Consider the following 26,223-nt stretch of genomic DNA (forward strand, 5'->3'; position numbering starts at 1 on the left):
TCCATCCCATTGATCTATAGGTCTACCTTTATGCCATTACAGCACATTCTTCATTACTAAAACCTTATAGTAAGTTTGAAATCAGAATCAGGAAGGGCAAGTTCTCTCATTTCTTTTTTTTAAAAATTGTTTCACCTATTCTGTGTCCCTTAAATTTCCATATGGATTTTAGAATCAGGTTGTACTCTGGTGCAAATAAATCAGCTGGAATTGATGGAGATTGCATCGAATCTGGAAACTAGTTTGGGCAATATTGCCATCTTAATATCAAGTGGTCTGATCCAAGAACATGAGATGTCTTTCCATTTATTAGGTGTTCTTTTTTTTTGAACAGTATTTTGTAGTTTTGAGTAAAAATTTTACACTTCTTTTGTTAAATTAATTCCAAAGTATTTTATCCCTTTTGATGCTATTGTGAACAGAATTTACTTAATTTCATTAGTATTATTCACTGTGGGTATATAGAAATATAATTGATGTTTGCATATTGATCTTTTATTTATTAGTTCTAATAGTTTTTAGTGGGTTCATTAGAATTTTGTAGATACAAGACCTTGTCATATGCAAATAACAAGTTTTACTTTTTGCTTTCCAACCTGGTTACCTCTAGAGTTTTTGAATGTTAAATAAATTTATGTAAAACTTAATATTTAGAGTTATTGAAGTTAATATTGCACAAATTCACTTTTATTTTTAAAAAGAAAGGAAATAAAGTGCTATAGAAAGAAAAAAAAGAAAACAGAAAAGCCAATAAATTGGAGGAAAGAAACCTGGTTCCCACACCATTATTAATTAGTTGTGTGATCCTGAGCAAATTTCTAAGTCTCTTCTCATTATACATTCTATCTTGCAGATCTTTTTCCATTTGGCATACTGTGAACTCCTGGGGTTATGTAAGAAGTAGCTTTCCTCAGTTTAGTCAGCCATTATAACCATGATTTTTCCTAATTATTTTGAGCATCTTCCTCCTTTTCCATTTTTGCCCCTCATGAAAAGAATAAGATTAGCACAACTGGAAGAGCACCCTAAATGTATCTTCATATTGAGAGAAAATACAACTCTCAGGAAAAGCACAACAGAAGACACTGAGAGAGAGTAGGCAATTACAAAGAGTTATCCTCTTGGGAACAAGCTGAAATAAAAAAAAAAAAACTTTAGAGGTTTGTGAACAAAATGAATAAAAGTGAGCAAATAGATGAAGCATTTTCTTAGTACTGTATTAACATTTTAAAGCTTTATCTAAAGAAAAATCAAGAACGATATAAAAATGGCAAAAGTATGTTTTAGAAATGTACATTATCTGAAGTTTTTCTCACAAGGATCACCTTTTAAAACCAAAGTTTTAGGTAACGTCTTTTATTACAATTAAAAATGGAAAAGAGTGTCTCATGACATACAGAAGCACATTACGTTTTTATGCCAATTGCAGAGATTATGTGTTTATGGTACTAAAATACTACGTTATATTTAAATATTTTTAATTTCATTTCAAGAGTTTTGGAACCTTAGTTTTAATCTTTGACATAAAGGAAGAGGACTACCCAAACAAGTACCACAGTCACCTTTGTCCTTAGGATGCTGCAGAAAACCCAGAGAACCTTTAGCTGCATCTGGGAAACAGTCTTCCTTTCCAGCTGTGTCATAAGCCTGGGCACACTGTTCAGTTTCTTTAATATGTATTTTAGGATTATTTAACTTGTTGGCATCATCTTTCTTGAACGGGGCTGGATAATGCTTCTGAGAACGAGGCTTCATTTTTTGAGTTGTGTATTTAGCTTTCCCAAACACTGGGACACTTTCTTCATCAGAGGAATGTCTGTCAAGGCAAACACTCTTCTTCATTACACTTTTCTGAGTGCTTTGCACATCAACTTTTCTATTATAATCTAAAGCAGTATTTGATGGTCCAACTCTGGAGGTCTTTACTATTACTGGGTTATTGACAGAATAAGGTACAGAAGTATTCATTTTATAGTTTTCTTGAAATTGATAGTCTCCTTTTAGAACTTTAGATTTTCTAGATTCATTTTGCAAATGATTTCCTAGAAGATCCTTTGAAAGATGTGATTGACAATCAGAACCATTGTTAGCAATACAAGATTCTTTTATGGTAACTAGGGACAAAGTCTTCAGGTCGACATTTGGTTGTGCATTATCTGGAGGATACGATGATTTTATACGTATTCGTTCCTTTAAAGGCAAATCTTGAAGATGTAAATCAGTAATGCCAGAAAGTAGATGTTCTTCAGTATCATCAATCTTTTGAAGATCCCTATCCAATACTTCATTAATGTCTGTGGTGCACCATTCTGATGCAAAGGACGATTGTTCTGGGATATTTTTAAGATCTTCAGCGATGGCTGTTTCAAGTTCTGATTTTAAACCATGAGAGGAAGTGTTTCTTGAAATAGCTGGAGAATTACTAAAAGAAGTACCTTCCCAGTCAATGGTGCTTAAGTGTAGATCAGCAATCACCGATACATTATAGGATGAGGTACTAGGTTGAGTAGATTCTGGAATTAGAGACTTACTGACAGCTGTAATTTGCTGCATAGGCAAAGGTCCTGGAGAAAACATTAAATGTTCTTGTGTATTCAAACAAGGGATATCTTCAGGTAAAAGCAAGCTATTCAATGATGCAGAAATAGATTTCTGGGATAATGGACAATGAGGGGTAATTTCCAAATTTAACTTGGAATTCTGCTTAGAAAAGATGTCACATGTGGGGTTTAAAGTCATCTGTGACTGGAAATTCTTATTATCTGATTCTGGCCAATTGTTTTCTTTATGCTTAATTTTCAAGCCTGAAAAGAAAAAAAATACAGCATTATTAAAATCGATTTCATTTTCCCTACCTTGAGTAAATAAATAAAGAGTGCAGATCAGAAATTTTCTGTATGAGCAATTTTTGCCTTTTTTTGTCTCAGTGTATTCCTAGAAACTATATTATAATCATAACAAAATAATTATTAACAAAATATTATAAAATATTTTTTGGAAACAATGTTATAATTGGATTTTTTTCTCATCAAGTTCTTGGAAATAAAGAAAATGTATTTATAATCCAAAAGATGTTATACATACTAGTTGCTCGCTAAGTGGTTAGTACAATTACTATTAACACTTGGTTTATTTAGCAGTCACAGAGTAGAATGGTTTACTCATGGCTTTAAATGAAATATGTCAAGGGGTGCCTGGGTGGCTCAGTCAGTTAAGCATCCAACTTTGGCTCAGGTCATAATCTCATGGTCTGTGAGTTTGAGCCCTGCATCGGGCTCTGTGCTGACAGCTAAGAGCCTGGAACCTGCTTCAGATTCTGTGTGTGTGTGTGTGTCTCTCTCTCTCTCTCCCCTCTTCTGCTCACGCTTTCTCTCTCAAAAATAAATAAACATTAAAAACATTTTTAAAAATTTTTTTTAAAAGAAGTATTTCAAGACAAAGAAGCAAGAGTATAATCCTAGCTCTTGATTTCATAGAACTTTCAGCAAAATATAGACAAGATAGATTCAAATAGAACATTAAACATTTGTGTGTGGTATAAACAGCTATCAAATGTGATACTTACTTTTTTGTTTCTTCCCTTTCATTTCTAAGTTTTGTTTTTGGTAAACAGCAACAATCTCGGGATAAGCTGCTTCAAACAACGATGATTCTTCTATTGTTTTTAGAACCAATTCTCCATGTTTATCTTCCATAGCATAATGTTCTAAAAGATTAAAAATGCAGTAAAAACAGCCTTAACTGAAGGTTTGTAAAATTCAATTTTTCTAGGTAACTAAATCATGAGCAAATCGACGATTCATTACAAATCTTGCTTTACAATATCTCTACTCTAATAATGTATTGATACTAGTGCAGAATTGATTTTCTTCTGCCTTGCAAGACCTGGAAAATGATTCCTTTCAAAATTAGAACTTTAAATTCTCTTGCTTTAAAGATGGTACTTACAGAATAGAAAACTTTGTTTAGATAAGGTTAGTTGGTTTGAATTCAGTAGGAGTGTTAAAATTTCCAGAAAAAGAGTGGGAACAGTTTCCTAAAACCACAACATTAACTTTCTTTAGTGGTGGCTTCTGAAAAGAACAGAATTGAGGATATACTCAGGCTCACTGGACTCACAAGTGGCTGATACATGAAAATGAGAATGCTTGCATGTTGAATTTACAATACGGTATATAAATAGTAGGTTAGGTACTTATGTTTATCCTACATGAGTGCAAAGCTGCATGAGAAGCCACACTATAGTGAAAATATTAGTTGATGAGTTTAAAGTACAAAGAGAGGAAACAGGTAACTTAAACTATTTCCTAGTTAAACAGCCTGCTTACATCTTCTCCCTTAAGCAATAGAACCCACAAGAACGATGCTCGATTCTGGACAGAGGAGATGTACTGCCGAACTGGGTCAATGCTATTTTCTTTCCTGAAAATATACGACAGTTGGTGGAACTGTTCCTAAACAGTCTTCAAAATTCTTCAGCTATTTTCCTGTTATTGCTTAGAGTAGTTTATCTAGTTCTTTATAATTTCATTCTTCAAAATCATCTACAACTTAAACTTTCATTGACAAATCTACTGCCTCACTTATTCACATATAGTCACACAATCTAACTTCAAAGCCAGACAGAAATGAATTTGGAATCACTTTCCATTTTAAATGATCTGTGCTTTCCCTGCCTTCAGTTTTGGAGGTAGCTCAGAGTTCACTGCGTTTTTGTCTGCAGCAAAATAAGAGTAATTTGACAACTACACATCCCCATAAAAACAAAACAGTAAAAAAGGAGAAGATAGCAGCATTTTCTTAATAGAAATCAAAACTGCTTCCATATTATATTCTTAAACATTACAAAATAAATGTCAACTTAAGGTATTAAAATAAAATTACTTGAAATTTTTAATATTTACTATTCATCAAAACTTATTTAAATAGCACAGGTAAACTATGAAATCAATCCTCAGTGAATGTGATGTCTTTATCTTTTACATACATACATGTTTTATATATGTATACAATATTTGCTAAACATATATGATTAAATGTTACAAAGTTTGCCTAAAGTGAATACATACCAGGCTTTTCCCATTCTATTTCCAAGCAATGAATTCCATTTCTGATTCGGGGTTTAACAATTCTGAAAAATAAATTCTTCTAATGAGGTCCAACTGCAGTAGGTATTTGGAAATTTCCAATTTGTAGATTATTCAATTTCCATTGATTTTTATTCTATTTTTATAATATTCTAAAAATACTATAAAGAATTATGACATAGTTATTCCTCCGACTAGTTGTTCAAGATAATTTTATTGTTAAGTGTACAGAGTTTGTAATTGTTTTACCCTATCAGATTTCATTATTATTCAGTGTTCCTCTTTTCCATAATAATGATCTTTCTTTTAAAGCCTATTTTTTGTTAATAGGGAAGTTTAATCCAGTTACATTTATTGTGACTACTGATTTAGCTGGACTCATTCGTAAATCTTATTTTGTGTTTCTGTTACCAAGCTTTTTCTGTGGTACTTCCCCTCTCCTCCTTCCTGTATTCTTTTGGTTTGACAATTTTACTTTCCTATTTTATGTATTAATTTTGAAGACAGAGATCGTATTTCTGGTGTTTTAGTGGTTACCCTTCAGTGTTTACATGTATACTTTGGAAGTTTTAGTTTATTATCATCATCATATATTAATCATCAAGCATTATGCAGCTATTTATATACATATTTTTCCAATTTATTAAATTAGCTAATACATTTTATTGATTTCTCTTTATTGATTGACCACTGTTTTTTGTTATCCACATCATCCCTCTAGGTTCATTTTTCTTCTTGCTTAGATACATCCTTTAACAGTGGTTTTAATGAGGATCTGTGATTTACTCACCAACCAGTAAATCATGCGTTAATGATGTCTAGGTTGCCAATTATTTTTACTCAAAGCTTTGAAATGTTACTCTATCATCTTCTGGCATCTATTAGTGTCATGAAAGATTTGTGTTATCAGATTGACATTCCTTTGTAGTTTATCTTTTTTCTTTGATACTTCCCCCGCCAAACTTTCAGCTTGAAAATTTTCAAACCTTTAGAAAAGTTGCAAGAATAACACAATGAACACTCACATACCCTTCACTGAGTTTCACCAATTCTTAGTTTTTGTTCCTCATTCACTTTACATTTTTGTTCCCTTTCTGGTCCATTGAAATAGTTCTATGGTTAAGCTTGGCTATATCACTTTATGTTTATTTCTTTTAATAATCTGGTATCACTACTTGTGTGAGTAGAAAAGTGTGTGAAGGCACAAACTTACTATGTTAGGTTGACTATAAGCCCTGAATAAGCTCTTAATATTTTCTACTAGACCTTTACTCCAACTTTATATAATGGAGAGCTATACACCCCACTATTAAAGATATTAAGAAGATTATTTTAGATCATAAGATACTCAAATGGAAACACACAGACTTCTTCATTCAATTCTTTATATTACCGAATTGGCTGTAGTTGATTAGAATTCCTTCTACCAAGCTTTCTTTCTATCATGTCATAGTGGGTCAAAAGCACTAACAATTTCTCACATGCATAGTGACTGGGCCACTCCATTTTTTCAAGAGTAAATCTCTGTAAATATAAAACAAAACAAGATTTTGTTATCTCTTGGAGACAAATAGCACTTTTAAGTGGTATTATTTTTTTCCTGTTGAATTAACATTAGTTAAAGCAGGATCAATGAGAATATTCATGGAAAGAATAAGGAGTTTCCTAAGGAGGCAACATTGCACAATGATCAAGTGTGAGGGTTGTCAATTTGAACCCTAGTATGATATTTCCGAGATGTTGGGTAAATTACTTAACCTCTTTTAGCCTCAGGATTTCCATCATAAAATATAACCCAGCTCAGAGATTACAAAGATTAAGTGAAGTTACATGTAATGGGTTAAATATCACAGCAAATTTTAATGTTCAATAAATGTTGGCTGCCATTATTACTACTGAGGTTGGAAGGGATAAGCAACAAATAGTTACAATTTATTGAACCACTGTTTCTCTGGTCACTGTATTAGGGGCTATTATAAATAATACCATTTAATCTTTTTTTTAATGTTTAGTTATTGATTTTGAGAGAAAGAGAACATGAGTGGGGGAGAAGAGCAGAGCAAGAGAAAGAGAGAGAGAGAGAATTTTTAAGAAAAAATTTTCAATGTTTATTTATTTTTGAGAGAGAGAGAGACAGAGTATGAGCAGGGGAGTAGCAGAGAGAGAAAGGGAGATACAGAATCTGAAGCTTGCTATAGGCTCTGAGCTGTCAGCACAGAGCCCGATGCAGGGCTTGAACCCATGGACAGGACCATGAGATCATGACCTGAGCTGAAGTCTGACACTTAACCGACTGAGCCACCCAGGCACCCCGAGAGAGAGAGAATCTTAAGCAGGCTCCATGCTCATCGTGGAGCCTGACGTGGGGCTCAATATCATGACCATGAGATCATGACCTGAGCCAAAATCAAGAGCTGGACACTTAACTGACTGAGCCATCCAGGTGCCCCAATCTCATTTAATCTTCACAGTGACTTCATGAAATAAGTAATATTATTTCTATTTTGAGGATAACACATATCCAGGGTCACAGAGTAAGTGATACACTGTCCAAATTTAAAGTTATGTCGCTGATTAAAAATCCCAATGTCCTTTGGTGAACACAGCATAATGTATAAACTTGTCACATTCCTAAGTTGTACACCTGAAACTAATGTAACTTTGTATATCAACTATACTGAAAAAAAAAAAATTCCATTGACCTTGTAAACTATACCACCTTTTATAACAACATATTCAATCCTCAAATTTTCTGGGTGTGGTCTGCAAAGTATGGTTCCTATGTGGCAAAGGAATGAAAACTAGAAATAAATGCTGAAAAATACATGGGCAGTCAATAGCTATTTTAAATCTCTTAGACCAAAGTGAGTATCCCTTATCTTCCTAGTATCCCACTACATACTATAAGGTAAGTATTTTCTGATACCTGAAACAATAATAAATCAGGTCTTTGGTACCTGATAACCTTCACCAACTTATCCTTGTTCAGAAGGAATTCTTGAATAACCTAGCAAGAGAAAATAAAATAGGAATTCAGATTTCAAACTTTTTAAAAGAACTTCTGAAATAAAACACACATTTGAGCTATTAGTTATTACCTCATGGAAAGGGAATCCCTCACAACCGCAAGCTTTTCTGAAAATAAATTATATACATGTTGTTAATATAATCAGGCAACTCAGCCTCTAAATTCATCTCATCCAATTTCTGCTAATTTAGTGAAAAATGTTCTTGGATAATATCCTAGTCTTCAACCTTCTCTTTGAGTAACTATTAAATCACTATCTTCTGAGATAGCCCAATATTTGAACCAAATCAAAAAAAGGATTTTGTGAAATGTTACTAATCTAGACATGGGGGAAGATTATGTGGAAGTAATTTGAGTAGAGGTGTATAAATAGGTAAGGACAGAAAAAATAAGTTAAAAAAAACCTTACTTCTTAATGCTGTTCTCTACTGCACTTAGTTGTCTATCGTGCTCTGCACGGTGCCACTCACAAGGACAGCAATATTCATGATCATGTGGTTCACAATATCGATCAGTTTTACACAGTTTGCAGCCATTACGTATATGATCCTTAGGTGAACCTTTATGGAAACACAAAGTATGATCTTCACTGCTTTTTAGATTTACTTTCTACACACATCATTTTTTTTTTTTTGCCCTTATCCAAATTTTTAAAAACGAATACTGCCTAGCAAAGTGCCTAGCATATAGAAAGGTTCCAATACATTTAGGTTGAACAGAATAATGAACACTACAGTAATTCTTAAAACGAAATAGATCCTGAGCTATTACACTTACATGACACAATTTTTTTTCTATAAATTACTCTTCTATCTGAAAGCGTTAACTTGTAACCAGAAGTTACACATTTACAATAATCAACAATTAAAACTTTGTGGCTTATTTGGTAGCTATATGCAAGAAAAATGGGATATAATTATTAGCATTAAAAAAGATTACTTAATAGAATAATTCATGAAATGGTTTAATGAGAATATTAAAATAATATAACAGTTAATTACCTCTGCTAGTTAATTCAGTTACCTCACAGCTATTTTTATTCATTTATTCATTTATTTTTAAAGATTTTATCTTTCAGTTAAAAAAAATTTTTTTAATGTTTATTTTTGAGAGAGACAGAGTGAGAGTGGGGGAGGGGCAAGGAGCTACAGAGGGAGACACAGACACAGAATCTGAAGCAGGCTCCTGGCTCCCAGCTGTCAGAGCAGAGCCTGATGTGGGGGCTCGAACCCATGAATCTCGAGATCATGACTTGAGCTGAAGTTGGACACGTGACCGACTGAGCCATCTAGTTATTCAGAGTTTATTTTTAAGCAATCTCTATACCCACTGTGGGGATCAAACTCACAATACTGAAATCAAGACTCACATGCTCCACTGACTGAGCCAGCCAGATGCCCCCCCCCCCCCACAGCTATTTTTAAACTGCTTGGAACATGAATATACTATGAATGTGGCACAGGTGTGGGGCCCTAGCTCCCTTAGAACGAAAGCATGACCACCTTTAACAGTGGTTTGAGAATATAGAAGAGCACATATAATTGATAGAAACTAAAACTGTCATTTTATAAAGTATCAAAAAACTACAGAATGGAATTTTATAAAACATCTTATAAAACTTTTATTTCTTCTATGATTTTGTCTCTAATTTAACAATGTTTCTGAACATATATTAAGACAAATAGATAAAGAATTTCTTTTAAAAGATGAGCTAATAAGATCTCCTAGTCTCTCCTGGGAGTGAAAGGTGTTTCTGATCCAGTATACAGTAATGACATCTTTTTTTTTTTTTTTTTAAACAAGACTAATGAAGAGGAACCAAGCTATTTTCAATAACAATGAACATGTATTAGAAATTAGTGTTAAGTCACTATCTTCATGCAATAAAAACAAATGCTTTCAGTTCGATTTTCCCCTAAGACTTAGCAGGATATATTTTTTTGTTTAAATGGATTTCTACATTCAAAACATAATTTTAACATCTAAGTAATTTGGTATCATAGTTTAAAACTTCACTTATCCTGTATTTATCACTTACATCACATCATTTCAATCAATTAACAATTACTGAGTGCCTACTATGTATATGTGACACAACTCCTGACACCAAGAATTTTCAATCTACTGAAGAAGACAGGTATGTATGTAGGCATGTAAGAAGTATTATAAGATCAGGATGAGGTGCCTGGGTGGTTCAGTTGGTTAAGCCTCCGACTTCGACTCAGGTCATGATCTCAAGGTTCGTGAGCTTGAGCCCCACAATGGACTCTTTGCTGTAGCAGAGAGCCCCCACTGGACCCTCTCTCCCCATCTCTCTCTGCCCCTCCCCAAATGGCACATGTGAGTGTGTGCATGTGTGTGTGCGCGCGTGGGAACGCTCTCTCAAAATGAAGTAAAAATTAAAGACAAAACCAGAACAGGATGTGGGTATCAGACACTTATATTCTAGAGATATCACCCCCTATGTCTGCTTACCTGGATGGGAACACACAGAACAATGGGCCAGTTTTTTAATAACTACTGGCTGTGGATCAGAGAAAGAAGGTTTTTCATTCCACTGAGTAAATCTGTAAAGGAAAATGATTTTAAAAGGAAAACAAAACAAAACAAAAACAAGGTCACCAAAATGCCATGCTCTCAAAGGTCAGGCTATTCTGTTCCCTTACCACCTGTCTCATTTTCCCTTTGCAGGAGATGAAGTTGCTGGCCCAGGCTGTGAAAACTCTCAGTCTATGTACCTCAATTTAAAAATGTGGTTCCAAAGACAACAGAATTGCAACAGGGGGAAGAGAGAATCAGACAGTCACAGAGGAAAAGAGAAGGAGGACACAGGAGGGGGAGGAGAGGGAGGAGGCAGGAGAGAGAGGAAGGGTGAGGGAAGAGAGAAAAAGAGTATGTGTATATGTGTTCACGTGTATACTCTTGTATTCATTTTTTTTTTTTTTAAAGAATCCTAAGTTAGGCAGCAATATGTAGAGAGAATGAGATGTATATACCTGTTTGATCTCTCTTCTGTGTGCCAGAGTATAAAACAAATAGAATCATGTACATGAACATTACCCTGTATCAGGAAATTGGGAGCAGGGTAAAGGATAAAACTAAACAGAACATCAAACTTCTGGGTAAAAATTGTTTAAAAAATCTAGACCATTTGAAATTATCATTTTCTTAATCTCTTATGCAAGCAGCAAAAACATTACCTGTTAAATGAGTGATTTTAAAGAAAATGCTTTCAGCTAAAATGTCCACTGAATAAAAAGTTAATTTTATTTTTGGCCAAAATTCTAGGTAACATAAAACCACCAAGGGGATAGTTAAGTATTCATCATAAAACATAAGTGCTCTGAATTATATTCCTCTGCTTATAGAAGTTAAAGTTCGAATAAAAAGCTGAATTATCTCTTTAGTACCTTGTGCAGGATCTGACACTAGGAGTTATTATTTGGCTTTTGGAATTTCTGATTCATTTATTACAAAGACCAAGTATAAGCTTGCTAAAAATTAGCATTAATAGATGCCGGTTAAATACACAGAAACTTCAAATGTGGAAGAAAAAAAAAACCTAGGGGGAAAGTCAGTCTAAATCAGTTAGAATGGCACATAATGATAATGTAATTTTATGTAATGTAATAAAATGTAATTTTATTCTCTTCAAGTGTTCAAACATTTCATAAAATGTTGCCAAAAATACATACTTGCTGAAACTATTACAATAAGAATGATCTGTAGTTAGTCAAGTGCCATACCTTCTTGCTTTTTATTCTTTATATTATTCTTCACATTCCCAAATGATTCCAGGCCAAAGTATACCTTTTTTTTCCTGCTTTGGCATCATATTCACTGATACCAGTAAAGGATATATTGAAGTCTTAGATCTATCAGTAGCTTTATAGCTTTTGAAGGAGCACAACAATTTCAAGTCTTTTTCATGGCCATTCCTTCTTGATTTCTACAACTTAATGTTTCCTTTCATGAACTCACCATCTCAAACCTATTGGAGGCCAAGACTGCTTTAAGTCTCCTAGTATCCCAGTTCCTTCTTATTCATTTGACACTTTATCATTAATATTAATTTAAAAATAAATATTAAATAATTAATATTAACATAGACTGTTGCTTTCATTAAGTAAACATAATTCACATGGTTTCAAAACTAAATAGCACAGTTGGTAAACTTCCATATATTCTGTACCTTAATTGTCTTGAATCCTCAAATTGTATAGACTAAATCAATTAGAATTTATATATTACTAAATATGTGGCTATAGAAGAAAGGGCACTCAAGGAAAATTTTTGACCAAGTGTTACTTATTAAATATTTGCAATATGTCAGGCATTTCACTTATAGAGTACATGATATCAAAATATTTTATATAGAAAATAATTTTAAATAAAAATTATTTTACAGTTATGTTTACCTTTACTTGGTGGCAAAATAGTCTAAAATAGCCTGTGGTAAAAGCCCGAGGTTATAAATAAACACATTTGGCATCTTACTACTTGTGTTTGTAGTGACCTAATAATGAAAAAAATACAATATGGCTTAGGACACATACTTTCATCCTTTCTTTAAAAAAACCTCACAATAAATAAAAATCAGTGATTTTGTTTATTTGTTATTATTATTTTTTAAATCTATGATTTTAAAAGAAAATATAGAGGAGCTTAAAAATACAAAACTCTGTCTCAGAAAGCATAATACTTTTTGAAATATTTACTATTCAGTTCAAAAAGAATAAATGTCTAATGTCACAAGAAAGTTTTAGTTACCTTTGAAGTAAACTTTGCCCTTTCAAAATCTGCATAAGTTTTAATGCTTGCTCTTTTCCAACTCCAGGGACTCCCTTTCAGAAAGTGGAAAAGAAATGCCAATGTTAATCACAGGGGAATGGAGAAATAAAGTATGGCATATCCTGCAGTCTGAGATAGTGCAGCTGACAGAATAAGGTAACTAGGTCACGATAGGAAAAGATGTGCAAGGTACACTGCCATGTGTAAAACAAAGATTGCAGAATAGCTCATCCTGTGATCTAAATTTGTAAGTAAAATAACTACTACATCATCCATTAATCTATGCAAACAACAAAGTCACAGGGTTATATACTTAACTGCTGACAGCACTTATTTTAAGGGAGGGAGGAAAAGAATTTTAGAAGGCTTTTACTTTTTATGTTAATTACTTTACTTTGATAATCTTTTAATTTGATCTACTTCAAGTTATACTTGTAATCAGAAAAAGCATGTTCATTTACTCTGATGAACATTTAATATTTAAAAACTCGGATATCAAAAGAGAACAATGTTCTTCCAAGTTAACTCTTGAAATGAAAACTTAAGAAAAATGAAAACAAGTGTTAACTGTCCAACACACAATAAAATGTCAATAAATGTATATCTGCAGGACAATTTGTTTGAGTCGTCCAGTTCCTAGAGAAGTTTATGCATGTATCCTTATAAGCAGGGCTGCCATTTAGCAATGTGCACTGGGACAGACATACCAGTGTTAAGAATACTTCCTAATCGGTTAATAAATATTCATTGCACAAGCATCCTAAGTGCCTGCTGGCAGAGGGGTCTCCCCACCAGTCTGAATCTCCTTCCCAACCCACTTACAGTCAGGATCAGCTACTAAAAGGGTCACACCTGGTATAAGAGTGGTTCCCAGAAGTCTGTTTCATGGCTACAGCCTATATCTTTGCATACAGGTTGCTACAGATTTTGTATACCACCCTTCTTATATTAGCATTTAGCTAAATCTTAAGCTTTTTGAAGGTAAATCATGTTAGTCCCTAAGTCTTACAAATCTTTAAGTAGAACAATATAAATGGATAGTGGTTTCGTTACAAAGGATAGAAAATGTCATAATAGCTAAGGTTAACGCATAATGTAACACCACTATAGCTAAAATTGGTTTCTGTGAGTTTAATTTTGCGAATTTTTTCTTACTTTCAACATTCAGCTGTTTCTAGACTTTAATTATTATATAATGACATACGGGAAATAAAAGTCTTCTATTTCAGAATGAGAACTATAATGAAATAATTATTTTTGTGTTATTTAAAAGTTTCCCTCCTCCTGCTTCCTTTAGTTACTACTTAAAAGAGTGATTTCTCTAAGTCAGTCAGAGACAGATATGATATGTTTTCACTCATATGCTGATCTTGAGAAACTTAACAGAAGACCATCGGGGAAGGGAAGGGGCAAAAAATACTTACAAACACAGAGGGAGGGAGACAAACCATAAGAGACTCTTAAATACAGAACAAACTGAGGGTTGATGGGGGGTGGGGGAGAGGGGAAAGTGGGTGATGGGCACTGAGGAGGGCACTTGTTGGGATGAGCACTGTGTGTTGTATGTAAGCCAATCTGACAATACATTATATTAAAAATAAATTTAAAAATAGTGATTTCTCTGATCACTGAGGACATAAGTTAGAAATGAGGGTTAATAATTTTAGTATCCTATTTTTTCCCTCTCCCCTAAGCTCTGATAAAAATATATATATACATATATATATACACACACACACACACACACATATATATATATATAATATATATGTCATTCTTCTTTAGACTTCTCTTGGGGATTGGGGTGCCTGGGTGGCTCAGCTGGTTAAGCATCTGACTTCAGCTCAGGTCACGACCTCGCGGCTCGTGGGTTCGTGCCCTGCATCGGGCTCTGTGCTGACAGCTCAGAGCCTGGAGCCTGCTTTGGATTCTGTGTCTCCCTCTCTTTCTCTGCCCCTCCCCTGCTTGCACTCTGCCTCTCTCTCAAAAATAAACAAACATTAAAAAATAAATAAAATTATAGATGTCTCTTGGGGATGGAATATGTAGTCTAACAAGGGATTCAGTAAGAATACAGAAATGATCAGTAAGGACGTGATGACAGGACTACATACTAAGAACTACAAGACAAATCATTCAATATTTTTAAATATACTTAAGAATGGGGTTATCCTTGTAATGCTTAATTTATCACTCACCTATTAGTATACCTATTTGTTTATTGTGCATCTTAAATAAAATGTTTTCATGAATAAAACTCAGTGCAATGCTAAGAAGCAAGGAGGGATGAATGGCTTACCCCAATAATTATATTGCCTAGCAACAGTAATAACATTGAGCATGTGCAGTTGGAAAGCTGGAAGGAAGACTGAAAACCACAAAATAGACAAAACAGTGATAGAAACTAATATTGGTATGATATGAGAAAAGAGTGATTCCTATACATTTTTAAAACGGTGGTAAAACTTGAATGTGAATCTCTTAGTCTAGAGTAAGTCTTAAAGTCTTGATCTTCAAGCTGTGGGACTAGTTACTATTCCATTCTCATTTGCAACATTCAGTGTCACAAGGAACCAGCTTTTTAATGCCACTTGAAATGCTGGTTCTTTTAGTTACTGAGTTGTTTATTATGCCTAAAATTATACTCTAAGTTAGGTTATTAATCATATAGCCATATTATTTTCATATTTATGCAGCATGTAAGACATCAAAAAAGATACACTGTGACCAGTAAGTAAATACGACAATCTAAGTGTACCTTGGGGAGATAATCACAGCCAAGTAGTATCGCCAGTCCGACCAGAGCCTCTCTATCCAAACCTAGTTTTCTCTTGATAGATGGCATTGTGTAACAATCAACATGTGGATCCTGGAAGAAAGTACGGATTTAGTTTCATCTTCAAAAAGTAAACATTTATACATTAAGCATTACAAAAACTAATTGGTCAGAGTTGTCTCTAAATGCTTAATTATTCCTTAAAGTTAAGTGGGAAAAATCGTGCTGATCACCAGGATCTTCAGACTCCAACACTTCAATATCCGGAAATAAAGTCATAGTTTCAAAAACGGCTTAAAAAATAAACTATTATAGTCAAAATGTTCCTCTTTATTATTTTTGATGTTTTACAAAATATTTTCAATTTACAAAATTACACACTGTAAAGTGTATATTATAAAAAGTAAACATTCCCAGTAAGTGCATCATCTAAAATTAACTATTATTGGGGCCCCTGGGTTCAGTCAGTTAAGCATCTGACTTTGGCTCAGGGCATGATCTCACAGTTCGTGAGTTCAAGCCCCGTGTCTGGCTCTGTGCTGACAGTGAGGAACCTGGAGCCCGGAGCCCACTTCAAGTTCTGTGTCTCCCTCTCTCTCTGCCCTTCCCTGCTCACACTTTGTCTCTCTCTGTCTCAAAAATAAATAAACACTTAAAAAATTAACTATTATTAATAGTGTAGCGCATGTTCTTTCAAAAAACACTTTGACGCATAAATACAAATATTTATTATTAGCTATATTTTTAAGCAAAAATAGAATTATATGGAAGTGCTACTTTGTAACATGTTTTTGCTTGCTAATATGTCTTTAATATCAGTAATACGTATCTTTTTAATGACTGCTTGTTATTACATTATAATGGACTCTGAGGCAATGTTTCTCAGTAAGCACACAATGAACATTTTCAGAGAGGTAACAGAATTGTCTGGCAAGAGGTTTTTAGCTTTCCGGTCTCCAATCTACCAAATGTCTGTTGTCTTGGCCAACTTTGAAAAGTTACAACCAAAATTTCCCGACCTCTCTGAGAACCATGGCTGTATTCAACCATTCCCTAGAAATGGGCATTTGGGTTGTCTGCCACACTTTTGTAATTACTAATAATGTTGCAATTAACATCCTCATACATCTCTTCTTGCATATTTGGAGGTGTTGTTGAAGATAAATTACTAAAAATGGAAATCTGGGGTCTAAGCAAAACATTTTATATGCATTTTTATAATATATTATCAAAACATTTAGAATTAAACCATGTGAAACAAATCAAGCCCTTAAGAGAGAAATGCACATTTCAAAGAAAATGAATTATGCGTCAATGATATTTGTAACAACAGTAAACATTTATTTCATTTAGCAATTGCTGTGTGCCAGGTATTGTGGTAATCATTTTACACATAGTTTCATTCCATCATTTAATAATCCCTTTTAAAAAGGTACTTTGTGAAACAAATGCTGACAGAGAGAAAGAAACAAAGCTACCTTGGTATTCATAGAGAAATTCCTATAAACAGTCTGGGCTCCATATAGGAAAGCATCCCCATCATTGGTGAGGCAGCCGTCCACATAACCACTGGCATTAAGATAAGCACACATGGCTTCAGCTTCCCCAGCAGCTTGGACCCAGGGAATTCCTAAGCATTCCAGCATATCAAGGCACTGGAAAGAAAACGTAGGAGCAAGATATCTAAGACCATTTTTATTGCTCTTTCTTTCAGTGTTTAACTGATTTCTATATGACAAATATTAACTATTTAAGTGTTTTACAAATTCTAATATTTAAGAAATAACTGGAAATTTGAATACTGAATACTTTATGGCATTACAGAATGATTGCTTAACTTTAGGTGTGACAATAAGAAATGTACTGTGGTTATGTTTTTGTTTATTTTTAAGAGCCCTGATCTTTTAGACAAAGATAATGAAATATTGAGACTGAAGCAATATTGTGTCTGGGATTTGCTCCAGAACGACATGGGAGAAGGGACTGAGTGGGGACACAGGTGAAACAAGAGTTGATAATTGTTTAAGATTGATGATAATTGTTTAATTACTTTTGTGTTGATTTAAAATTTTCTATAATGAAAACTTAAAAAATTTTAACGTCCATTAAAAAGTAATCCATATTCAGGATGCCTGGGTGGCTCAGTCAGTTAAGTGTCTGACTCCCGATTTTGGCTCAGGTCTTGATCTCATGGTACTCACAGTTCGTGAGTTCGAGCCCCACATTGGGCTCTGTGCTGACAGTGCAGAGCCTGCTTGGGATTTTCTCTTTCCCTCTCTCCCTGTCTCTCCCCCATTTGTGCTGTCTCTCTCTCTCTCGAAATAAATAAACTTTAAAAAAGCACTCCACATTCAATTAAAAATTAATTTAAAAATATTCCATTTGCATTTTGGTCAATGTTATCTCAAGATTAAAGAGAAATATCTTCTAAATGATTAAGAGTTAATCACAGTAAGATTTAATATCTGCAAAATAACAAAAATTCTTCTCCCATGATGGGAGCTCTTCCCATGAGCTCTTCCAAAGAAGATACTATTATCCAATTTTACTTGAGACCTTAAGGTTCTTTTTTCTTCCTCTATCATGTCTGTACAATGAAACTCTCATGTTGTGGGAAACCAAGTAGGAGCCAGTTGTTGATTTCCTCCTAGAAGTCAATTGTCTGTGCAAGCGATTTCTTTCTATCAATTTGCTGACTCATGAACAATCCTCTGTGAGTTTTCCTTGCATTATGAGTTGAATCTGGATGAACAGCTTGTAATTTAGCCTTATAGCCTACTGCATTGTTTCTCGTCATTTTCACATTCCACATTGAGAAATACTGGGTATGGTGAGGAAAAATGCCTTTTTACCGGTAGTTTTAGAGACTGATAAAGTAAATATCATCTATTGCTTTAACTGATTGCTTGCATGCTACATTACATAATACAAACCTCTGCTAGATGTTGCCCAAGGTGGACAAGGTTCAAAAAGACAAAGTACTGTGTTAGAAAAAAAGAGTACTTTCCAGGACTCTGGCTGGGTGACTTTAGGGAGATAGTTTTATTACAGGGGTTGCTTCTGCCTTCCTTTAAATAAGAATTATCTTTTCATAATAAATAAAAGAATTTGGAAGTTATTTTCGATTCCTGCATTGTCATTCCAATTCTTCAAAAACCAGCACAGAATTTGGAAGGCTGGTTGTAAATTTTGCTACCCTAAGTGTCTGTCACATGGGGTGGTATTGGAGGAAGACTAATTTGTGTTTTCATGCTTATACCTAAGAGACTGCAGTGGGTTAGCAGGAAGTAGGGCCTAGAAACTGAGGGTACAGAAATATAAAAATGAAAGTTTTATTCATTCAGGCAATACTGAACACTCACACAAAATGCTTAAGGACATCACAATTACTGCAATAAAGAAACAGAAATGGAACAATGTTCTCAAGAAGAGATGGACATCTTTTTGTTTTATACTGGGTATTAATGCCCTGAGTATACAGACCATGGATATTTTTAGGAACAGACTATACAAGAAATAATTAGAATCCAGTACAGATATTTTCTTCAACTACTGATAGTCATTAAGGTGGAAAAAGTCACCAACTGAAAACTATTTTTTAAAATCTTATGTGAATAGAAAATAAAATTTCAAGAAAAAATGATTAATTTATACAATATTGTTTAAAAGAAATGAACTTTTTAACCATAATTAAAAAGAAAACAGGGATATGAATTAAAAGCAAATATAATAAAAAGTTTATATCCTTAACATAAAGAAAACAAAAGAAAAAAATTTCTTGATCTTGGGGTTGTGAGTTTGAGCCCTGCATTGGGTATATAGATTACTTAAAAATAAAATCTGGGGCACCTAGATGGCTCAGTCGGTTGAGCAACCAACTTTGGCTCAGGTCATGATCTCATGGTTCACGATTTCGAGCCCTATGTTGGGCTTGGGCTTGGGCTCGGGCTCACAGCTCACTGCTGTCCCAATCCCACTTGGGATTCTCTGTCTCCCTCTCTCTGCCCCTCCCCATCTTGCACTCTCTCAAAAATAAATGAACATTTAAAATTAAAAAAAAAAATCTTAAAAAAAAAAGACCAATATATATTAAATACATATTATATGTACTCCTACATATTACATAAACAAACAAATATCTTTTGTTCTTATATACTAAATAATACAAAGATAAACCTCCTACCACCTGATGTTCTTTGGGTGTACTGAAACTGCTTATCTCATATCTGTGCTGATGGAAAGTGACTGGCGAGAGCTCTAAAATCATTCCTAAACTTTGGTCTGTCTGTCTGTCTGTCTGTCTATCTATCTATCTATCCATCCCACTGTGGGTAATTATGTTAAAATCCGAAATCACAAGAAAAAGCTATGTACACAAAAAAATCTTCATAAGTTCACATGTAATAGAGAACCGAAAAGCAAACCATATATGAAATGATGAGGGATGATTTCAGAGCTTTTTATAGTATTTCATACATGTTGCACAACCATTACAAGTGATGGATTTGGAAAGAATGTGGCAACAGGCATATAAGGGTATGATAAGTTAAAAGTCCAAGATAGAGGCACCTGGGTGGCTCAGTTGGTTAAGCAGCCGACTTTGGCTCAGGTCATGACCTCATAGTTGGTGGGATTGAGCCCTGTGTCGGGCTCTGTGCTGCTGGCTCAGAGCCTGGAGCCTGCTTCGGATTCTGTGTCTCCCTCTCTCTCTCTCTCTGCCCCTCCCCCGCTAATGCTCTGTCTCTCTCAAAAATAAACATAAAAAAAAAAGTCCAAGATAAAAATCACTTGTGCACTATTAAAGGCAAGTTTAAAAAAATATATACATTTGAAGAGAGGCAAAATAATAGTTGCTTTTTATTTTTTTCATTATATATTTCATTATAGATGATCTCTCCATTTCTTAACTTCTATAAAAATACATATTTTGTAATACATGTGTATTAAAATATAACAATAAGTACTTTTAAAAATTAGAAAGTCCTAAATATGTATTCTATATATGAACTATCATTAATTCTGAATTAGTGAAGTATGAATTAATTAGATCTCTATTCTGGGAATTCTTTAAGTGCTGAAGATGTCACAACAGGTAACATGTATTAACTCCCTACTATGCAGTGGTTGGTTTAAATATCAGATATTTTTAATTTTTCTAATTTTCACCCTATCCCTGCAAAGTTCTACTTTCCTCATTGCACAGGATAGGAAATGAGGCAGATATAATTTAAAAATCTTGCTCAACATCTCAGAATTTCTATATGCCAGAGCCAGGGCTTGAACTCGGTCAGTTTCACTACAGAATATCAACTTGTCTCTATACACACTGGCCTTCTATTTACAGTAAGTTTAGTGAGTATTAAAGATAATTATATAACAACCTTTATCAGAGTAAAATGTACTCACCACTTCATATCACAATTATTGAATCATATCTAAATGCTCACCTCTTTTAAGACTGATTTAAAATGTGATCTCCCTGTTTTCTGAGACCATGTTTTTCCAGAAGGCCCATACCGAGTCTGATTCCTCCTGCTTATGACATCAGCTTTCAGCTTTGGGGGTTCCCCTTCCATAACGAACACCAGTTTTACATCCATTAGCGTTAAATATGAGATACGAAAAAATAAGTTCCTTAAATATAAAAATTAATAATATATTAATCTTCATACATTGATAGTGAAAGTCTACACAGCAGTATGACATAATGGCAAGAACATGACTAGTATCAAAAAGGTTACATACATGCAATAACATTTTATTTATTAACATTTTGCTTTAAGTGAACTGAGAAAACACTAAATGTTTTTAAGCAAGAGAGATTTATGATTGTTCTAAGTGCTACATGGAAAACAGTTTGGAGAAGGAGGCCAGGAACTGAGGGAGGAAAACTCATGAGGAGGTCATTTCAGAACAGATGAGAGGGTGGTGGCAGTGAGGTGGTGCCTCTGGACATTGACCAAAGTTTATGAACACATGGTATATTCTGGAAGTAGAGCTGGCAAGACTTTCTGATAGATTGGATGTGAGGAGGGGTCAAACAGAGAGAATGGCTCCCAATTTTCTGGCTTCTAGTCGCCAAAGCATCCTAGTGGCTATGTTAAGCAGGCAGCTAGGTCTTTGAATCTGGAGCTCAAAGAGTAAGAAGTACAAATTTGTGAGTCATCAATTTAGAGATGGCAGAGGCAGACATGTTAATATATTTTAAAATCTCAAAACGTAAAGCAACAACAATAAACAAAGTGGAAACAAAACCAAGATGTCATCTGCTGATACAATCATACATTTATATCCTAAGAACTTTTACTCTACCTGAGGTGGGGCTTCAGGACTGTTCCAATCATTTTTTTGACTGTCTGTGCTTCACATACCCAGAGACTCAGATCAACTGCAATGGTTTTCCCACCAAGATTATGCAAGTGGATGTGTTGTTTAACAGGCTCCAAAATTTGCCACAAGTCATTCACTCCCATTCTGGTGATTATCTGCTGTTATTTGAAACACACTTCAAAAGACTGTTAAAAGACACAGAGGCTCAGAATAGAAATTCAAATAATATATGTTAGTTTAGGATAATTCATAAATAGAGAATTCTTTTATTTATTTATTTATTTATTTATTTATTTATTTATTTATTTATTTCAGATGTCAGCCTTTCCTTTGTTTTTTCTTTTATTATGAAATATATTGTCAAATTGGTTTCCATACAACACCCAGTGCTCATCCCAACAGGTACCCTCCTCAATGCCCATCACCTACTTCACCTCCTTCCCACCCCGCATCAACCCTCAGTTTATTCTCAGTTTTTAAGAGTCTCTTATGGTTTGGCTCCCTCCTTCTCTAACTGCCCCCCACCCCAACCCCAAGTCAGCTTTTCCAAATGAATCAAGAACATCTGAAACATTAACATGGTGGTAACTGACCTACTAGCTACAAAAATACTGATGTAACTAATGGAGTAAAAGCTATTTGCAAATTGTACCATGCTAAATCTGTCCTTAAAAATCCACTCATCAACAAATATGGGTTTCTCTGTAGTACTGAAAAATAAAGTTATTTTAAAATTTAATGTAACCCAAATGTAAATGGTCTTGTCCCTCCTCATTCTTTCTTCTTCTCTATGTTCTCTTTAGCAGTGGTGGAGAATATTTTTCACATGGTTACATTAATATTAAATGAAACTTAGAAAATAAAAGGGAAAAACCCCAAAATGGTAAAATTGGCTTTGTTCCAGCTGTTAACAAGGGATAACACAAGCAGCCATGGGCACTGGGGATGCTGCAAATCATATTTGTCTACTTGAGAATTCACTCCTTGATTTACGTATCCAAAGCAAGAATAGGACTAGTCCCCTACCCTAATCAGGAAAAATAAGAAAACAAAAGCAAGAAAGCAGGCATGTTAAAGTAAACTAAAGAAAAAAAAAAATCCCAAGGGGTCATTGCAGGAAAAGTCAATGGAAGATTGGGGGGGGGGTGTGGACAGAAAATGGAGAGTTGGAAGGATATGCGATATCTTTTTAAAAAGAGCTTTGGCTTTTCAACGTTTTTTATTTATTTTTGGGACAGAGAGAGACAGAGCATGAACGGGGGAGGGGCAGAGAGAGAGGGAGACACAGAATCGGAAGCAGGCTCCAGGCTCTGAGCCATCAGCCCAGAGCCCGACGCGGGGCTGGAACTCACGGACCGCGAGATCGTGACCTGGCTGAAGTCGGATGCTTAACCGACTGCGCCACCCAGGCGCCCCATAAAAAGAGCTTTGGCTTTTCAAATTGCAACGCCACACATACTCATTGTAGAAAAATAAAATAAAGTCTTCTAAAAGAACAAAGAATTTTAAATCACCTATAGTGCCACTATTCAAAGTAAACTAATGTTAAACTCTTCTGTGTACAAGACATTTTAAAGACAAAAGTGGTTTGAACTCTGGTATTCTAGCTTTGGTATTTTCTACAGTTGTTTTTCTTTACTAAACACCTGTATCTCTTTTTCTCTTACTTTGCTATTATTTGATAAGAGTATTATGTAGTATTTGCAATGAAAATTCAGTCTGACTCTACAAACATAATCCAGATTACCATCCTCTGAAAATGACCTTAATTCATTCCAGAAACACAAAGTAGGATATAAAAAATATTACAAAAGGCTATCACCATGCAAAATGCAAAACCAACGCAAAGCCATTCTAAATTAAAAAAAAAAAGCAAATTTTCTCAAATTGTACATGGCTGCAAAAATAAATAAATAAAGGCTGGAAGTATTGTTACTTTCTCTGCACTTCTCTGAATCTTAATTTTATAATGTGGCCAGTGCCACAGGTATTATTTTGTGCATTTATTTTTTATGAAGAACTGCACCAATATTTGCTGATATGTCACCTTACAAAGAATATACAGATTTAAATGCAAAGGATAAAACATTAGGTAGTGAATGGTACCTCAGTGTTAATATCGTCTACTTCACGTAAGAAGTCTCACTGGTTGAATGTGGCATTGTGGCATCAATTCAGAGATAGTTTTATCTCTTTGTTAATGTGAAAAGTTGTAGCTAATTATGGAAAGAGTGGGGACATATATATTTTCTAATTCATTATTATGAAAGGAAACAAGGCTTCTAAGTCTTAAACATCAGAATGCATAAAATTCAGAAGTAGCAAGTTTGAGAGGGAAGTTCTTGTTGACAGTTGCTTTTCTTTCGTGATTCAAGTTGTACACTGGAATGAATTGCTAACAGAAGGAAATTATGAGATTTTTCTCTCAGGCGCAACATTATAACTGATCATATTTCATTTAAATGTGCCCCTGGTTCTAGCCTTCAAAATTTTAAATGCAGGTCGTCTTCTGATTAGCAAAAGCTCTCCCAGGAATTTAGGATATCTCTTAGCTGTGTGCAGATTTATATAAAAAGATATCGACCGTAGCACTGTTTATAACAGTGAAACAATGAGCAGAACCAAATGTCCATCAATAGAGGAGTATCTTTAATAAATTATGGTAGGTTGAAATAGAACAGATGATGCAGCAAAAAAATGGGATAGATCTACATGTACAATCTCCAAGTTTTAAAGTGAAAACAGGTACAACATAGATTATATTTCAGGGATGACTATAGTTCAGGAATGGGGACAAGAATTACTCTTCAAAGTATACTCTCCTTTGTGCTAATTTTTAAAATAATCATGTGTATGTATTACTTCTCAAATTAAAAAAAGTTTTAAAAAATGTAGTCCTATCTGGAGCACCTGGGTGGCTCAGTCAGTTAAGCATCTGACTCTTAGTTTTGGCTCAGGTCATGATCCCATAGTTTGTGAGTTTGAGCTCCATGTCAGACTCCGTGTTGACAGTGTGCAGCCTGCTTGGGAATTTTCTCCCCCTCTCTCTCTGACACTCCCCAGCTTGCTCTCTCTCTCTCAAAAAATAAACATATATATATATTTTTTTAATGTGGTCCTATCTGTAAAAGGTTGGGGAAATAAAACAAGAAATCTTTAGATGGTTTGCATCTTGCCTAAAAATTACGAGACCAAATATGGCTAGAGTTCATGGGTCAAGTCAAAAAGCAAAGTTCTGCAAATATATAATACCTGATATCAAATATGACTTCAGTATGGCTTTTTTAGGGATGAGAGACTCACATTTTCTGGTTTCTGTCATACCATCTAGGAGCTAGTCATGAAAACTTAGGCAAGGTGCATCCTTTCCTCTGGCCTTTCCAGTTTGCAAGTTCCTTCCTTTTTGTCTTACCTCTAAAGCTTCATTACATGATTTTACTAATATTACATAATATTATTCACTACATAATATTACTAGTATATATGTAATGAACAAAGATTGCCATCTTGTGCAGTGTTGTTTACAGTGGCACACATAAGCATACATTTACGTAAAGGACTGCCATGCATATTGTATTCCTTCCGAAGGCTGTAGAAAGAAAAGAGACATTGATGAGGCAGCCTCTTGATTACACACTGTTGTCCTCTAAATATTTCAAGCACATTAGGAACGTTTTGCAAAGACTTTAATGGAATATTATTCACTAGGGCAGCCATGCCTAGAAAAAAGTAAGCTTGGAATTAATTCTACTAAAACATTAAAATTCCACAGATTGGATCCCTTAAGCAACATAGAGAGGGCTTTTAACTAAGCCCATAAATAGTATTTTTAGTATAATTATTATGCTTAAAACTTAATTCTTCATGCTATTTTATTTTCTTTTGTCGGAATAAACCTGGTTTAAAGGATGACCATCACAGTTATGTCACAAAACAACCAGCACTGGTAGTTGAACAGATACCTGTAACGTCTACCTAGAACATGTTTTAGTTATTCCTTTATTAAAATGGGAGTGGGGGCGCCTGGGTGGCGCAGTCGGTTAAGCGTCCGACTTCAGCCAGGTCACGATCTCGCCGTCCGTGAGTTCGAGCCCCGCGTCGGGCTCTGGGCTGATGGCTCGGAGCCTGGAGCCTGTTTCCGATTCTGTGTCTCCCTCTCTCTCTGCCCCTCCCACGTTCATGCTCTGTCTCTCTCTGTCCCAAAAATAAAA

At 34.5% G+C, this 26,223-nt stretch overlaps 1 protein-coding gene across 1 annotated transcript; it reads right to left on the reverse strand.

The window, feature by feature from the left end:
• Positions 1-1,357: 1,357 nt before the first annotated feature.
• On the reverse strand, positions 1,358-22,262 carry GEN1 (GEN1 Holliday junction 5' flap endonuclease). The gene is made up of 13 exons (XM_047068779.1): positions 21,995-22,262; positions 21,130-21,316; positions 17,161-17,337; positions 15,665-15,775; positions 12,886-12,959; positions 10,591-10,682; positions 8,525-8,675; positions 8,186-8,222; positions 8,014-8,094; positions 6,481-6,611; positions 5,070-5,131; positions 3,566-3,706; positions 1,358-2,804 (listed from the first exon to the last, which is right to left on the reverse strand). The coding sequence occupies exons 1-13, from the start codon at positions 22,153-22,155 to the stop codon at positions 1,489-1,491; spliced, it is 2,721 nt and encodes a 906-aa protein (XP_046924735.1). The 5' UTR covers positions 22,156-22,262; the 3' UTR covers positions 1,358-1,488.
• Between the last annotated feature and the right edge of the window lie 3,961 nt (positions 22,263-26,223).

This window comes from Lynx rufus, unplaced genomic scaffold, assembly GCF_022079265.1.
Source record: "Lynx rufus isolate CCGP_SWC_20201006 ecotype Redwood Valley unplaced genomic scaffold, mLynRuf1.p SCAF_8, whole genome shotgun sequence".
Taxonomy (NCBI): domain Eukaryota; kingdom Metazoa; phylum Chordata; class Mammalia; order Carnivora; family Felidae; genus Lynx; species Lynx rufus.

Bases quoted from the DNA above. Each gene is read 5' to 3' on its own strand.
- GEN1 (XM_047068779.1), bottom strand. From the start codon at position 22,155: ATGGGAGTGAATGACTTGTGGCAAATTTTGGAGCCTGTTAAACAACAC. The intron at 5,132-6,480 runs GTAATATAAAGA...TTTATTTTTCAG, and splicing joins AATCAACTACAGCCAATTCG to AATTGTTAAACCCCGAATCA. The intron at 3,707-5,069 runs GTATGTATTCAC...TTAATCTTTTAG, and splicing joins AATAGAATGGGAAAAGCCTG to AACATTATGCTATGGAAGAT.